This window comes from Musca domestica, unplaced genomic scaffold, assembly GCF_030504385.1.
Source record: "Musca domestica strain aabys unplaced genomic scaffold, Musca_domestica.polishedcontigs.V.1.1 36, whole genome shotgun sequence".
Taxonomy (NCBI): Eukaryota; Metazoa; Arthropoda; class Insecta; order Diptera; family Muscidae; genus Musca; species Musca domestica.
In genome coordinates this window covers 4,969,476-4,986,192 of record NW_026712318.1, presented here as the reverse complement: position 1 = coordinate 4,986,192, position 16,717 = coordinate 4,969,476, and the positions used below count along the sequence as shown (strand labels likewise).

At 37.4% G+C, this 16,717-nt stretch overlaps 1 protein-coding gene across 1 annotated transcript; it reads right to left on the bottom strand.

Moving 5' to 3' along the window:
- Positions 1 to 795: 795 nt before the first annotated feature.
- On the bottom strand, positions 796 to 15,890 carry LOC101890152 (uncharacterized). The gene is made up of 3 exons (XM_059125935.1): positions 15,525 to 15,890; positions 4,554 to 4,622; positions 796 to 4,419 (listed from the first exon to the last, which is right to left on the bottom strand). Exons 1-3 carry the CDS (start codon positions 15,525 to 15,527, stop codon positions 1,465 to 1,467), a joined length of 3,027 nt encoding a protein of 1,008 aa, XP_058981918.1. The 5' UTR covers positions 15,528 to 15,890; the 3' UTR covers positions 796 to 1,464.
- Between the last annotated feature and the right edge of the window lie 827 nt (positions 15,891 to 16,717).

Below are 16,717 nucleotides of genomic sequence, written 5' to 3'. Positions count from 1 at the left end.
TTCTTGTGCAACAAAAAAAAAAAAAAAACGCTGCAGATATAGCTATAGCTCCATATATATGTTCCATCCGATTTGGTGTTTAGATCTCCAACTTTCGGAATATGTACTCTACCATAGTCATATTTTGTACCAGATATCTCATAGAGCACATAAATGCCCAATAAAAACCATTCTTTTACCAAAGCTCTACTAAATATGCATAGTGATGTAGGGTATCATATAGTCGGCCCCGCCCGACTTTTGAGCTTTTCTTACTGGTTTCTATTGGTAATGGGCCATATATAGCTATAGCCTGATTAAAATAATTTTTGTGGTTTAAGCTATTTGGTATTTTTTTATGATTTTAGCTTTGATATATAATATGGGATGAAAGTTTATTAATATGTGAAATGGTATGTCTCTAGAACAATGAATTTTGGCACTTCTAAAACCTTTTCAAAATTCTTACTTTCCCAATTGTGGGTGGTATTAACTTAAGTGCTTTCTTAATTATTGTGAAGAACCGTAAACTTAGTTAAATTTTCCACCCAAAAGCTTAAATTTAAATTTTTCACAATTTGAGCATGTACGTGGCGCCCAACCGAATATAGATAGCCCTCTTTTCCACTTTTCAATTAAAAATCCAAATTTCTTCGGTTTATTATAAAATTTTGCAAAAAAAATATATGATAGTCTTACTATCAATTTCCAACCCCCTAAAGTTATAATTTCAGTTTTCCACAATTTAAGCATTTACGTGGTGCCCAACCGAAAGTAGTTCTCCCTCGATGCCATTTTTGAAGTAAAAACACACTCTTCTTCGGTTTATTATAAAATTTTGCAACAAAATAATTCTTTTATTTATATAAAAAAAGTCATTCATACAAAGTACTCGACTAAGTATAGGGTTCAGATCCATTTCTCAATATATATAAAAAAAACATGTATAACACAAACTGGGTTCTCTATATAAATAGTTAGATAAGCAGATAGGTAGATAGATAGAGGTGTGCATAACTCGGGCATACATACATAAAAAATTACACATACATATAACTTGTTTTAATTTGGGATTGGTTGGTTGGGGTTTTCAGGATTGGGGCAAAAGGATTCTGGAATTCGGGACATAGGGTAATAAAAACTCGTAAAAATAAATTTATTATATTATTATTTTTTTTTTCTGTTAAATGCATTAAAAAATCTGCATTCGCATACAACGCGGCGTTTCACTTCGCCAACTTTCGTATTCATTTGCGCCTTTTGCATAAGAACTGACTAGATTCTAGACACATCTAGCCCTAGACAACTACTTAAACGACAATGGTATCAAATGTTTATTTTTTTTTTTGTTTTTGTAAAAAAAATTATTAATTAAAATTAATAAACTTTGCTAATTAAGACAAATAAAAGGGCAGTGATGGTTGTTGGTTTCTTAGTTTACGAATTATCACCTGACACGGGGTCAATCGATGACCTTTTATGGTTTTAGAAGTCAAAGGGTATTCCAGGTTTGGGATAATCGTAGCCTTTGAATGGTGTTGTTGGTGGTTTGGTTGGGGGTTTGGTTGGAGGTTTGGTGGGAGGTTTGGTTGGAGGTTTGGTGGGAGGTTGGGTTGGAGGTTTGGTGGGAGGTTTGGTTGGTGGTTTGGTTGGAGGTTTGGTGGGAGGTTTGGTTGGAGGTTTGGTGGGAGGTTTGGTTGTGGCTGGTGAAGGAGGTCTGTTAGTGGGTGGCGGCGTGGTGGTTGCTGGCGGCAAATATGTGGTTGGCGGCTTGGTCACACGTGGAGTAGTGCGTGGTGTAGGAGGTTTAGTGGCACGGGTAGTTACGGGCGGAAGGTATGTTGATCCAGGTGTGGAGGGAGTTACCCGTGTTGTCTTGGGTGTTGGAGGTTTGGTTGGTGGTTTGGTTGGAGGTTTGGTTGGAGGTTTGGTGGGAGGTTTGGTGGGAGGTTTGGTTGGTGGTTTAGTTGGAGGTTTGGTTGTGGCTGGTGGAGGAGGTCTGTTTGTGGGTGGCGGCGTTGAGGTTGCTGGCGGCAAATATGTGGTTGGCGGCTTGGTCACACGTGGAGTAGTGCGTGGTGTAGGAGGTCTAGTGGCACGGGTAGTTTCGGGAGGAAGGTATGTTGAACCAGGTGTGGAGGGAGTTGCCCGTGTTGTCTTGGGTGTTGGAGGTTTGGTTGGTGGTTTGGTTGGAGGTTTGGTTGGTGGTTTAGTTGGAGGTTTAGTTGGAGGTTTAGTTGGAGGTTTGGTTGTGGCTGGTGGAGGAGGTCTGTTTGTGGGTGGCGGCGTGGAGCTTGCTGGCGGCAAATATGTGGTTGGGGGCCTGGTCACACGTGGAGTAGTGCGTGGTGTAGGAGGTCTAGTGGCACGGGTAGTTTCGGGAGGAAGGTAAGTTATTCCAGGTGTGGAGGGAGTTGCCCTTGGTGTTGTCTTGGGTGTTTGAGTTGGGGGTTTTGTGGGAGGTTTAGTAGGAGGTTTGGTTGGTGGTTTGGTTGGAGGTTTGGTTGGAGGTTTGGTTGGTGGCTTGGTTGGTGGCTTGGTTGGAGGCTTGGTTGGAGGCTTGGTTGTGGTCACAGGTGGTAGATAAGTTGTTGGTGGCCTTGTTACACGGGGAGTGGTTTTTGGTGTTGGTGGCTTGGTGGGACGTGTAGTTGCAGGAGGTGGAGGTCTGACAGTGGTACGAGGTGTTTCTGGTGGCAAGTAAGTTGGTCCGGGTGTACTGCCCTTGGTTGTTGTTATCCTGGGTGTTGGACGTGTTGTTGGCTTGGTTGTGGTGGCACGAGTTGTAGCTGGTGGGGGTGGTCTATTGGTGGGTGGTGGTGTTGTCACCGGACGCTTGGTTGTGGTCACAGGTGGCAGATATGTGGTTGGTGGCCTGGTGACACGTTCAGTGGTACGGGGTGTTGGTGGCTTAGTGGCACGAGGGGTGGTGGTAGGTTTTGGTTTGGGTGTGGTTGTTTCCGGAGGAAGGTAAGTTGAACCGGGAGTTGGGGGGGTTGCACGTGTTGTCTTGGGTGTTGGAGGTTTGGTTGGTGGTTTAGTTGGAGGTTTGGTTGGAGGTTTGGTTGGAGGTTTGGTTGGAGGTTTGGTTGGTGGTTTAGTTGGAGGTTTGGTTGGAGGTTTGGTTGGCGGCTTGGTTGCTGGGGGTTTGGTAGTGGTAACGGGTGGCAAGTATGTTGGTGGTGGCCTAGTCACACGAGGAGTAGTTTTTGCAGTTGGTGGCTTGGTAGCCCGTGTAGTAGTAGCAGGCTTAGGTGTTGTTGACTTGGGTGTTGGTGGTTTAGTTGGTGGCTTGGTAGGTGGTTTGGTTGGTGGCTTGGTTGTGGCGGGAGGTAGATAAGTTGTTGGTGGCCTTGTTACACGGGGAGTTGTTTTTGGTGTTGGTGGCTTGGTGGGACGTGTAGTTGCGGGAGGTGGAGGTCTGACAGTGGTACCAGGTGTTTCTGGTGGCAAGTAAGTTGGTCCGGGTGTACTGCCCTTGGTTGTTGTTATCCTGGGTGTTGGACGTGTTGTTGGCTTGGTTGTGGTGGCACGAGTTGTAGCTGGTGGGGGTGGTCTATTGGTGGGTGGTGGTGTTGTCACCGGACGCTTGGTTGTGGTCACAGGTGGCAGATATGTTGTTGGTGGCCTGGTGACACGTTCAGTGGTCCTGGGTGTTGGGGGTTTGGTTGCCTTGGTTGTTGTCACCGGACGCTTGGTTGTGGTCACAGGTGGCAGATATGTTGTTGGTGGCCTGGTGACACGTTCAGTGGTCCTGGGTGTTGGGGGTTTGGTTGCCTTGGTTGTTGTCTTTGGTGTTGTGGCACGCGTGGTCTTTGGTGTAGTCGTTACGGGTGGCAAATATGTTGATCCGGGTGTGGAAACTGTGGTACGTTGTGTTGTCTTGGCTGTGGTTGAAATTGGGGGACGAGTGACTGGAGGTTTAGTGACTGGAGGTTTAGTGACTGGAGGTTTAGTGACTGGAGGTTTAGTCACTGGAGGACGGGTAACGGGAGGAGGTGGCCTGGTTGTTGGTTTGGGTGGTGTTGTTTTGGGTGTGGTAAACGGCAGGGGGGTGGTGGGTGGCAAATACGTGGAACCTGGTGTACTTGGGGTACGTTTTGTTGTTACCGGTGGACGGGTAGTACGCGGTGGAACTGGGGTAGTTACCACAACTGGTTTGGTGGGTGGCTTGGTGGTTGTCTTCACTGTTGTGACCCGGGTTGTTGTGGGTGGCAAGTACGTTGGTGGTGGTTGTGTGGCCTTAGTTGTTGTTGTTTTGGGGGTGGCCCTTGTTGTTACCACAGGTGTTGGCTTGGTCGTTGGTTTCGTTGTAGCCCGAGTTGTTGCTGGTGTTGGTGGCCTATTGGTGGGTGGTGGTGTTGTAACCGGTGGTGGATACGTAAAAGGATTAGGGGGTGGTGGATAATCGTAGCCATTGAAGGTTTCGCGTACATTTCTCTAAATAATGGGGAAATTATTGTTACGAAAAATAGAAAGAAAGAAGATGGAAAATAATTAGCATTTCGAAAAAATGTTAAGTGGACAAGTTTACTACCCATCCAGGGCTAAAAATTTATGCAAAAAAAACATACCACATAGCTATCATCGCTTTCGGCATAAATGCCAATGGCGCATAACGCCAATAAAATTATTGCACTCCTCTGAAAAGAAAATTTGAAAAAAAAGAAGACAAAATTAAAAGCCGTTTGATGTCAAGTTTAAACCGGTGCTTCGAATTCTATACTGAACAATAAATGCAAAAATTATACAAATAAATTTTAATGAGTCTAATTCGGTTATGATTGTGACAAGTGATAAGATGGCTTTGTATATAAATGTCATAATGCTGCATATTTTTCGAAGGGGGTTTTATTTAAAAAAAAAAATAACAACAACAAAAAAATTACGGAAGTTAAAAATAACTTGAGACAAAAAAATAAATAAATACCAGTTAAGCTATTAGCAACGATGATAATTCTAGACTTCAAATGACATTTTCAAAAAAAAAAAATCACACTCAAATGTCCTTTAAAAAAATAACGAATACAAACGAAAGCTTGACAATGTCGAATTAGAGGCCAAAAAAGTGATTTTTAAACAATAACCATTCGCAAGATGTAGGGGGTTTATCGTGAAATACTGCCATGGCAATGTGGACAGCATCTGATCTTTTTTTGGTTTTTTGCTGCCTTTTCAGTGACCTAAGCCGCCTAGCGGGTTACTGCTACTTTTCGGTTGTCGTTTTTTTGTTGTTGTTTCTTTTCTCGCTCTGATCGTCTTTTGATAATAATTACGTTGATTTTTACCTTGGCTATTAATCAAATGGCTCTATGATGAGCTCTGACCAGTTTGCAGTTGTTGTTGTTTCTATTATCAAAAGGCTAACAACAACACATTGGCTTGTGTCTGCTACCATTGTATTTTACGTATTATTATTTTTTCTACTTTGATTTCGAGTTTTTCTTAATTCGCTAAATACAATAAATGATGATGATTGTTTTTTCCAAAATTTTAGATATATTATTAATTATGTCATTATAATTAGTTCAAGGACGAATGTCAGCTTAAACTGATTACAAAGAATTTAAATGAAAAAAAAAAAAAACTACCAATCATGGGGCCCAATTTGATTGGCCGGTGTCAGGTTTTCAAATAAGCTTTTGATTTATTTTAATTAAGGCTTAGGCTTGAAAGGCGGAAATGGGATTAGTGTAAGAATTGGGAATTATCATTTTTTTATTAAAATAAAGTGAGTCTAAGTCTTTGTTAGAAAGCAGAAGAAGATAAAACAAGCGTTATAATCGATATCGTCTACCAAATTTCGGAAAAGACGTTTTCAGTTAAAACAAGTAACAAAACAGCTAAGTTCCCCTCCACCCTCCACCTTTTGGAAGGAACTTGAAAAATTTCAAAAAGTTACGAAAAATACCGCTATATCTTTATTCGGACGCTATACGAAGACGTGGTCCTGCATAAGAAATTTTTAGGCATAGGCTGTAGTACTCATTACGAACTTCAAATACCAAATTTGAAACAATTCCGGTAAATAATGTCGCTAAAATCATCAAAATACCGAATATCGGCAGGAACTGTTTTATGAGGGCTATACGTGAACCTACGCCGACAATTTTCTGTCTTAGGCTGTAATATCTATTACAAATTTCGAATACGAAATTGGAAACCATACGGGTGAATAGTGTCGCTAAAATTATCAAAATACCGAATAAAAGGAGATACCGTCATATGGGGGCTATACGAAGACGTGGACTTTCATAGGAAATTTTTAGGCATAGATTGAAGTTCCCATTACGAATTTCGAATACGAAATTTGAAACAATTCCGGTGAATAATGTCGCTAAAATCATCAAAATACCGAACATCGGGGGGTACCGTTATATGGGGACTATACCAAAACGTGGACCTGCATGGCCCATTTCCAATCCCAAAAATCCTGCAGACATAATATACATTTGAGTAAAATTTTATCAATCTACTTCATTTCTTTCGGAAGCTAGAGTGATTTCCACAGACGGGCATCGGTAAATCGACATAAAATGTTATTCTGATCAAGAATATATATACTCAATGTATATTTCGTGGTGTTACAAACGGAATGACAAACTTAATATACCCTCCATACTATGGTGGAGGCTAAAAATTCCCTTTATTTAATATTGGAAGTTGTAGAATCGCAATATTCTTACCAAAATTCATTCAAAACAAGTAAGCAAAGGCTATAGCCGTGCAGGGCCGATTATGTGATACCCTACAACACTACAATGCGTTCGAAGTACCCTTATATCCAAATCCATTTTGGAAGATTTCGTTTTTGAAATAATGTCAAAGAGCCCCACCCAGAGGTTACCCTTAGTTTTTTGACCCGGAGAATTTGCCCAATTTTTACGCACTCCGTAGCGTAGTTAAGTATTCAAAACAATTTCACACGAAAGTTGTGGTATATTTTACAGCTAAATATAATCCAATGGTCATCCAAAATGCTAAACTTCTTCCCTGTCCTTATCTCTCTTCTGATGCGAAATTCCGTGTCGATTAGTTTTCAATTGTGCCCTATAGAGCGACTACAAAATTAGAAAAACCCGCTAATTATTGTCCGATGGCCCAATTTGGTAGGTTTCTGACCACTCCTAAAATCTCCAAAAACAATAGGGTTCTATTCTGGTCATAACCACACCTCCATTTTCAATTTCGTGAAGATCGGGGCACAATTGCGACCTGTAGCTTGATTACAAATTAACATGACAAACGGACAGACGGACATACATAGCTAGATCAACTTAGCTCGGCGAGATAGGATAATAGGATGTGTGGGAAACCAATATTTCGAGGTGTTACATAATTGTTGTCCCAATCAAACTCATGATACCCCAACACATTGTGTTGTAGGGTACAATCAACCTAACCTCTCAAAAAAAAAAAAAAAAATTGTAGCACAGTGCAATATTTATCCACTTTGCAGTGCCACATAACCAAATCAATGTGGCTAATATATAACTTTCTCACCACAAAGGTCATACATAATAACACACATGCCAAGCCATACCAATAAAAAATATTGAAAAATTATACATCATAGACATAAAGCAAAGCGAATCAAATATCTATGTTACCAAATCCTCTTCTATATACATCTATAAAATATTCATCAATGAATTTGTGATTTCCTCTTATTTTATTTGGACCTTTGGTAGATCTTCTTTTGTTTTTCTTTTTTATTTGAACATAAAACATAACCGTTTTTTAAGCAGCATTATTGCAAAATTATGCTATTTTGTTATGTTTTTTTTTTTTAGCGAAAAAAAAAGAAAGTAATTATTAAAAAAATAAAATAAAAAAGGAAATCGAAATTGGAACATTAATGCATTCTTCGGCATAAAAACCACACCCCACCTACCTCACGTCTGCTCATCACTGGGCTTTGACACTTCAGCACACCACCACCACCCGGGGCATTGGCCTATCCACCGATAATTTATAATTGCCTAATAACATGACATACTTATCCACAATGGCTATCAATGTGATGGTGTGTGTGTGAGAGAGACTAACAGGTGTAGCTGTGAATGAGTGTGGGTATGTGTCTGTGCATGTGTAAATAATTATGAAATAATATAAATGTTAGTTGATAAATGACACAGCATTACATGTCTGCCTCTCTCTCTCTCTCTTTATGCGGGTATTAAATATTGTACAATTGTCAATAAGTAGTTAATGATGTGCTGTGATTGTTAGTTTACACTTGAAACAAATTAAAGATTTTTAATAGGGTAAGTGTGCCTAAGTTCGGCATGTCCCAGTAGTCGGCACTTTTTATTTTTAAGCCCAAATAAATGAAACTATTATAACTAAATGTATTTTGTTTACTTCAAATATATTGTCAGCTATCTTTGTGTACAATTTCGCTAAGAAAAGATGATTTATTCTAATAAAAATTAAATTTTTGTCTGTGAAGGTCTCAACAATCAATATTCTTAAGAAAAGTACAGTAAAGACGTCGAATCAGTTTAACTAAACAAAAATATTATATTTTAATGAATTAATTTTTATTATTATTTTTAATTATTCTTACAAAAAATTTGGTTGCCGACTATTGGAACATGCCATACCGCCAATTGGCTAGTGGTGCCGACTACTGGCAAAAAAGCATTGTTTTAATAAAACTACACATTTATGAAATTAATTAAAAAGTTATTAAAACTATATTTATTAATGCAAAAACTCTACAAAATTTCGAATCTGAATAAATTAACTTTGTAATAATTGAAAAGTTCCACTCAGAATGGTGAGCGATTAAAAACGCGAAAATTCTAAAAGTGCCGACTACTGGTACACTTACCCTATTTGTTAAATATTTGTTATGGGTGTTTAATACGGTAACAATGATTTGTGGAAATGTTGGGAAACACCAAACATTACAAAGGGAAAAAATTGAAAGAGCGTATTTCGTTGAATTTAATTCCACCCACTAATAAGGCTCAAGGTCTCTCTCGAAGGGATGCTCATTCTCAGGTTATTACAAAAAATGTATTCACCCATTGATCTGGCATGTTTGGTATGTGGAAATAATATTCACAAATCTTCAATGAAAAACAAGTAAGCAAAGGCTTTAGACGTGCGGGACCCAACATACGATACCCTACAACACTACAATATGTTCAAAGTCTGCTTATATTCAAATCCAATTTGGGAAGATTTCGTTTTTGAAATAATATCAAAGAGACCTGGCAAAATGTTTCCCTTAGGTTTTTGACCCGGAGAATTTGGCAAATATTTACGCACTCCGTCGTGTTGTTAGGTATTCAAAACAATTTCACAAGGAAGTTGTGGTCCATTTTAAAGTTAAACAAGTAAAAAAGCAGTAAGTTCGACCGGGCCGAACTTTGAATAACCTCCACCATTTGGTAAAAATTTGGCAATTTTCAAAAAAAAAAAAAAATCCGTTAAAAATTCTGTTAAAATCTTAAAAATACCGAAAGTAGCCGCATATTAGGGTCTATAAGACGACGTGCACACGCATAGGCAACTTTGGTCACAAGCTATTACAATGTTCAAATGCGACACTTAAAAAAATGTAGCTAAAATCATCAAAATACTGAATATAGGGAGGTACCATGGAGGTTATAAAAAGTGGACCTGCATAGACAATTTTCCGGCATAGGCTGTAGTATCCATTACGAACTAAAAATACAAAATTTCAAATAATTCCGGTAAATAATGTCGTTAAAATCATCAAAATACCGAATATCGGGGGTTCCGATATATGGGAGCTATACGAAGACGTGGATCCGCACAAACAATTTTCTGTCATAGACTGTAGCATCCATTACGAACTTCAAATGCGAAATTTGAAACAGTTCCGGTAAATAATGTCGCTAAAATCATCAAAATACCGAATATCGGCAGTTACCGTTATATGGGGGCTATACGAAGACGTGGACCTACATGGCCCATTTTCTGTGTTAAGCCGTAGTATCTATTATGAACTTTAAATATCTATTTTGAAGCAATTCCGGTAAATTATGTCACTAATATCATTAAAATATCGCATATCGGGAGGCACCGTTGCATGGGAGCTATACGAAGACGTGGACCTACATGGCCCATTTTCAATACCAAAAGTCCTGCAGACATAATACACATTTGAGTAAAATTTTATCAACCTACTTCATTTCGTTCGGAAGCTAGGGTGATTTCCACAGACGGACAGATGGACAGACGGACGGACATTGCTAAATCGATATAGAAGTTTATGCTGATCAAGAATATATATACTGGGGTCTAAAATGTATATTTCGATGTGTTACAAACGGAATGACAAACTTAATATACCCTCCATACTATTGTGGAGGGTATAATAATATCCAATAGTCATCCAAAATGCTAGACTTCTTCCCTGTCTTTAATTCTCTTTTGATGCGAAATTCCGAGTCAATTAGTTTTCAATTGTGGCCTATAGAGCGACTACAAAACTAGAAAAATTTAGTTTTTTTAGTCCATTTAATTCTGACCTAGCAATTTCATGAGGATCGGACGATAATTGCAACATGCATATAATACCCTCAAAGCGTAGTGCTGAGGGTTGTAGAAATGTAGAAAATTTTCAATTCAAAATTGTAGATCAAATTAAAAAAAAATCGCATGCGATAAAAAATATGACAAAATTGAGGGGTGTAAAAATGTAGAAAATTTTCAATTCAAAATTTCATGTAAAATTAAAAAAAAAATCGCATGCTATAAAAAATATGACAAAAATTGAGAAAAAATGGAACAACAGAAATTCACTCATTTATTGGAATGTTTTTCCGCGATTTTCTTAGATTTTATCCTTTTCTGGGCAGAGATCATTCCGAATTGATGGGAATTGTGAAATTTTTTCTGTTGTTGGTCCATTTCAACCCCCAAGTATTTTGCAATCATCTTCAAAAACAATAGGGTTCTATTCTGACCCTAACCCCATCCCCATTTTCAATTTCGTGAGGATCGGGCAAATTAGCATGGACAGACGGACGAATGGACGGACATACATAGCTAGATCGACTCAGCTCGGCGAGATAGGAAGATCCATATATACTTTCAGGTGTGGGAAATCAATATTTCGAGGTGTTACATAATTTTTGGCCCAATCAAATTTACAATACCCCCAACACATAGTGTTATAGACTATAAATATTATTCCATATTCAATATGAAACATATTGAATCATATTCAAACAGCTGCAAATTGACACATAATTTATGTCGCCAGCAGTAGCACATGGTGGTCATATTCAAGGATAACAACTAAATCCGGTTGTGTATCAATACTCTTATTGAGATGTGCATTTTGGCTACAGTCTTTTTTTTTTTCAAAAAAAGTGTTATCGAAAAATCCCAACCATTTGGGTTACCACGAAGGACAAAATTAAGTGAATTATGCCAATGTTACCAAAACCACACCTCAAACACAAAGAAAAAGCTGAAAAAACAAAACGCAAAAACAAAAGACTTAAGAAACAAACTTTGCCTCACTACTGCTGCTACTGCTGCCTGTCGCTTCTGGCCATACTTCCAATGCAATCATCTTCATCATCACTTTGCAATGGATGCACTCTTGGCCATCATTGCTCACTTGAGGCAAACCAGGTATTAATGAATTACTATCAATATGTTGTTGTAATTATGAAAACATCTTTTGACTAATTGCCTAAATCTGTCAATTAAATGTCAAACTTAAGTAGAAAAGAAAAAATGCCCCCCTCCCCCAAAAACAAAATAAGATAACAATATTTATGAACAACTTTGTTAAAAATTCTTTTAGCAAAATAATATGCAATTAAAAAAAAGAAATAAAACTCATATCAGCGGGAGAACAGAAATATTTTTAATGTGGTATAATCTCCAACACAAAATCACAACAAATAGCCACCACAATTTACATAGGTAGGTAGAGGGAAGCAGCCAAAACCATCAAACCAGCGACATTTAATAGAAATAAAAAACTTTTTATGACAAGTCTCGTAAAATATTTAACAAGTGTCAAATGTGTGTTTACTTTGCGGAACTTGTTAGCGCACTAATGTTGCTCTTAGGTATTTAGATTGCATAAATTGTATGCGGGAATTATGTGAATAATACACTGGGAGGATTTTGGAATAAAGTTGGATTAAATTGAAAAGTATTTCGATCTATAGAAGACCTATAGAATGTCCGTTATAGGGTCCTCTATATGAGAGACCTTTAAAGGATCTCCTAAAATTTAAAAACCTATAGAAAATCTTACATCTATTGAACGTCTATGGAAGTTCATTTCTCCTAAGGAGGTTTGAAGATTGTCCTTCGCCTAAAGGAGGCTTAAAGAAGGCCTTCTAGGAATAGAAGACCAGTAGGAGGTCTTTTAGGAATATAATAAATGTTGGGCGTGTTGTTGGTCCGCTATGTTTTGGAGACCTGTAGAAGATCTTCTATGTTTAGAAGGCCTCTTGAAGGTATTCTATATTTAGAAGACCTATATAGGGTCTTTCATGTTCAGAAGACCCTAAAAACGTTTTCCATTTTCAGCTGACCTGTAGAAGTTTTTTCCTATGTTTAGCTGACCTGCAGAAGGTTTTTCAATGTTAAGAAGTCCTGTGGGAGGTCTTCTATGTTCAGAAGACATGTGAAGGTCTTCTATGTTTAGAAGACCTATGTTTGGTAGACCTGTAGTAGGTCTTATATTTTTAGAATAACTGTAGAAGGTACTCTATGTGTAGAAGACCTGTAGAAGGTCTTCTATCTTTAGGAGACATGTTGACGGTCTTCTATGTATAGAGAACCTTTCTGACCTTCTGCCTTCTATTTTTAGAAAACCTGAATGCATGTATGGAGACATGTAGAAGTTCTATATTTAAGAGACCTGTGGAAGGACTTATGCCATGTTTACGTTAGAACTTTTTGTAGGGTTAACCTACTTTGAGAGGATTTATTTGAAGTAAAAGTAATGGGTATGACAATTCAAATCCAAATCCAGTGGGTTAACCCTCATATATATAAACGTACTATTATATTTAGGGAGACGTGTAGGAGGTATTCTATATTAGAAGACCTGCGATAGTTCTTCTTTATTTCGAATATCTGTGAAAGGTCTTATAGGTTTAGGAGTCCTATTGAAGGACCTATTGAAGTTTAGGTCCTATTGAAGTTTAGAAGTCCTGTCGATCCTATGTTTGGAAGTCCTGTTGAAGGTCTTCTATGTTCAGAAGACCTGTGAAAGGTCTTCTATATTTAGAACACCTGTGGAATGTCTTCTATGTTTAGGAGATCTAAGGTCTTTTAAGTTAAGGTGACATATTGAAGGACCTGCAAGTTTAGATGTCCTGTGGAAGGACTTCTATGTTTAGAAACTTATAGTAGGTCTTCTATATTTCCAAGACCTGTAGTAGCTCTTCTATAGACCTCTTCGAAGACCTAAAAACGGATATTCAGAAGGTCTTCTATGCTTATATGACCTGTCGAAATTCTTCTATATTTAGAAGACCTGTGGAAGGTATTCTATGTTTAAAAGGTCTCTAAAAGCTCTTCTATGTATGAAAGGCCTCTTGAAAGACTTCTATGTTTGGAACGTCCCTTGAAGATCGTCTATTTTTTAGAAGGTCTCTTGAAGGTCTTCTATGTTCAAAAGACCCATACAGGTTTTTCTATGATCAGAAAATTATTGGATGGACTTCTATGTTTCGGAGACCTGTGGAACGTCTTCTATGTTTAGGTGACCTGTAATAGGTCTTCTATATTTATAAGACCTCCGGAATATATTCTATCTTTAGAAGGACTCTAGAAGCTCTTCTTGAAGGTTTTCTATTTTTTAGAAGGTCTAGTGAAAGTGTTCTATTTTTTGAAAGGTCTCTTGAAGGTCTTCTATGTTCAAATGACCCATACAGGTTCTTCTATGATCAGGAGACCTTTCGAAGGTATTCTATGTTTCGGAGCCCTGTGGAAGGTCTTCTATGTTTAGAAGACCTATAAAAGCTCTTCTCATTTAGTGGACCAGTAATAAATCTTCTATGCTCAAAAGACCTGTATTTATATTTTTTCTGAACTGAAGGCAACAATTCGGAAAAAAAAACCAATGAGTAGTACACCTATTTTACTACCGGCCTCAGCATGGGCTTAGGGCTGTGCCAAAACCTACTACTTTGGGCGCCACAACAAAAGGTGGTTTGTTTTTTGGATCAATTTCAACACCTAAGGACTTGAATCCTTACTTTAAGTGCAGTAAAAATCAGCTGCTGGAGAAACATCTCAATTGAATCCCTTCTGCATCCAGAAATTACAGAGTTTTTGAGATTATCAAACAATGTGTATCATATTCCATGAAACACGTAAACCAATCAACGTTGGGCGCCACAACAAAACTTGATCTGTTTTTTGGACCAACTTTAACACTTAAGGACTTAAATTCGAGTGCTGTAAAAATCAGCAGCTAAAATGGTTGGTATTTTAAATATCCAAACAATTTGGGAGACCATTTTTCAAAATTATGCTGAAATATTAACTGCAGTTTATACGTCCGCATTATGGAAATATATGGCGCTTGAATTTTCAAATTTTTATACGTAAAAATTTTCAAACATATTTTTGGAGATCAATATTTTTTTTAATTAATATAATTAAAAAATATTTCCACGCCATTTATTATTAAAATAATAATATTCCTAAAAACATCCTAAGTAAACAATTTTATTTTTTTCATTTCCAAGAAACACTTAATATCTGAGAACACAGCAATTTTTTTCGGTGTATTTTTTCCGAACATATTTTTAAATATTTTTTATTGTTCATATTTTTTTCGAATATCATAGCATTTATTCCTTCTAACATCTGACACATTTATTGCATATAAAACAAAATGCAGCATAGAGTTCATGATCAGCATGTTTTGCAGTGTCTTTTGATTTGTGATTTTTTTTATTCGCTGTTTGCAAAATTTCCAAAATATATTTTTCTTTTGCACTTTTGTGGCAATTTTCATGTTGGCACAATTATCAACTTCAAATACACGATCGATCGCATACATATAGTCTGTTAACACCAAAATTGTAGAGTTTGTCTTTTTTTTTTTTTTTTTTTGATTTGGAAAATTGCTAAATGATTGATTTAACGTTTGATTTGAAGATGCACAACAACTCGAAGTACATTTATATGGGTGTTTTTGGATTTTACTCCTAACTTTGTGTTTGCTTTGCTGGTTTCCAGCTAAATGTCAGCATGTGTGTGCACAGTCGGTAGTTGTAGAGGCAGTTGGGCAGAAATTCAATTTGTAAATATTTAAATGCACAAATGTCCAAATACGGCTGGGTATCATCTGGCATGGCAATGGCCAGTTGGGTTTTGGCGGCATTGAGTTATTTCAAATTAAAAAAAAAAATCACAAATAATTTTCAAAGCATCACTTGGTAGTGTTCAGTTTTTATTTTCTTTTTAAATGTTTAATTTCAGTTTTTTATTTTCAAATCAGTTTTTTTGTAACAGTCACTTATTTGAAATATTTATTTATTTTTATTATTTTTTGAAAATTCTTTTCTTTTTATTACCATTTTTGAGCACAAATTGTTGCTTTTTCTAATTCCGTTTTTCGCTTTGTTTTATAATCCTTCTTTGATGATAAGATAATCCTTTTTAGTAGCAAACACCGACGACTATCGTATCAGAATTCAATACTGCAAATTGAACTCGATCGATTATCGTTTCTAAATGTCCACACAATTCTATATATTTTTTTTTCTCAAGCTTTGCGGCTTGTGGGCCGGGATGGTGTTGTTGTTTTCTTTTTTTGCGAGGGAGGAAAGAACACCTCTTCTGTTGGTTCGACACTTAAAAGGTTCGAGAGTGGGTTACCAACTAAACATCTTAAACTTATAGATTTTCTATATATACCCCTAGCAGCAGAGGCGAGTAAGTTTTTGGCTATAAGCTTGGGCGACAACTGTTGGCTCTGGGTAACACTTTGACCGATTGAAGATCACCAGCTAAAGCGCGCAAATATTTTTGTTGTTGTCGTTTACTCTCTCTGTGTTTTGATGTCGATGCTCATCAGATGGCAGCGTGCGAAGAGTAGCATCTTCTTTGAATATATTTTCTTGTTGTTGTTGTTTTTGTTTTCTTTTGTTTGTTTCTTGGTCCAAAAAAAACAACAAAAGTGGTATTGAAATTTTGACTGACTAGCAGCAGCGGCAGCAACAGCCAACAGCCTAGCCAGCTAGGTGGCTTGCTAGCTTGTTGAGCGTCTTTGCCAAAGCAGCTAAATAGCGAGACAACTCGATTATCTTGTCTGGACACACCAGTTGATTTGTGTTTTTTTTTTTCTTTATTTTGTATAAATTACCCTTCACCCTAAAATGATGGGCATACTGACTTTATCAAAACGTTTGCATTTACCTGCAACATAAATGGGAGAGATGGGACTTCGCCATACTGCGGAAGTCAAATGTGCGCTATAGGAAAACGTGGAAATAAATATTCATTGTAGACAGATCCATGAAAATATATGGCAATAATCATCAAAATACCGAATATCGAGAGGTACCGTTATATGTGGGCTATACCAAAACGTGGACCGATATATCTAATTTTCAATACCAACCATCCTAGACACAATAGAAATTGTTTTGTCAACGTTTGAAGATCTACGTCAAATAATGTAGGCTGTGTCGTGACAGACAGACGGAAATCGTTTAATCGACTTAGAATTTTATGCTGATTATGAATATATAGACTTTATGGGGTC

What these genes read in the sequence shown, in the direction of transcription:
- LOC101890152 (XM_059125935.1), bottom strand. An exon ending in AAAGCGATGATAGCTATGTG is followed by an intron (nt 4,420 to 4,553) that starts GTATGTTTTTTT and finishes CCCATTATTTAG; the next exon opens with AGAAATGTACGCGAAACCTT.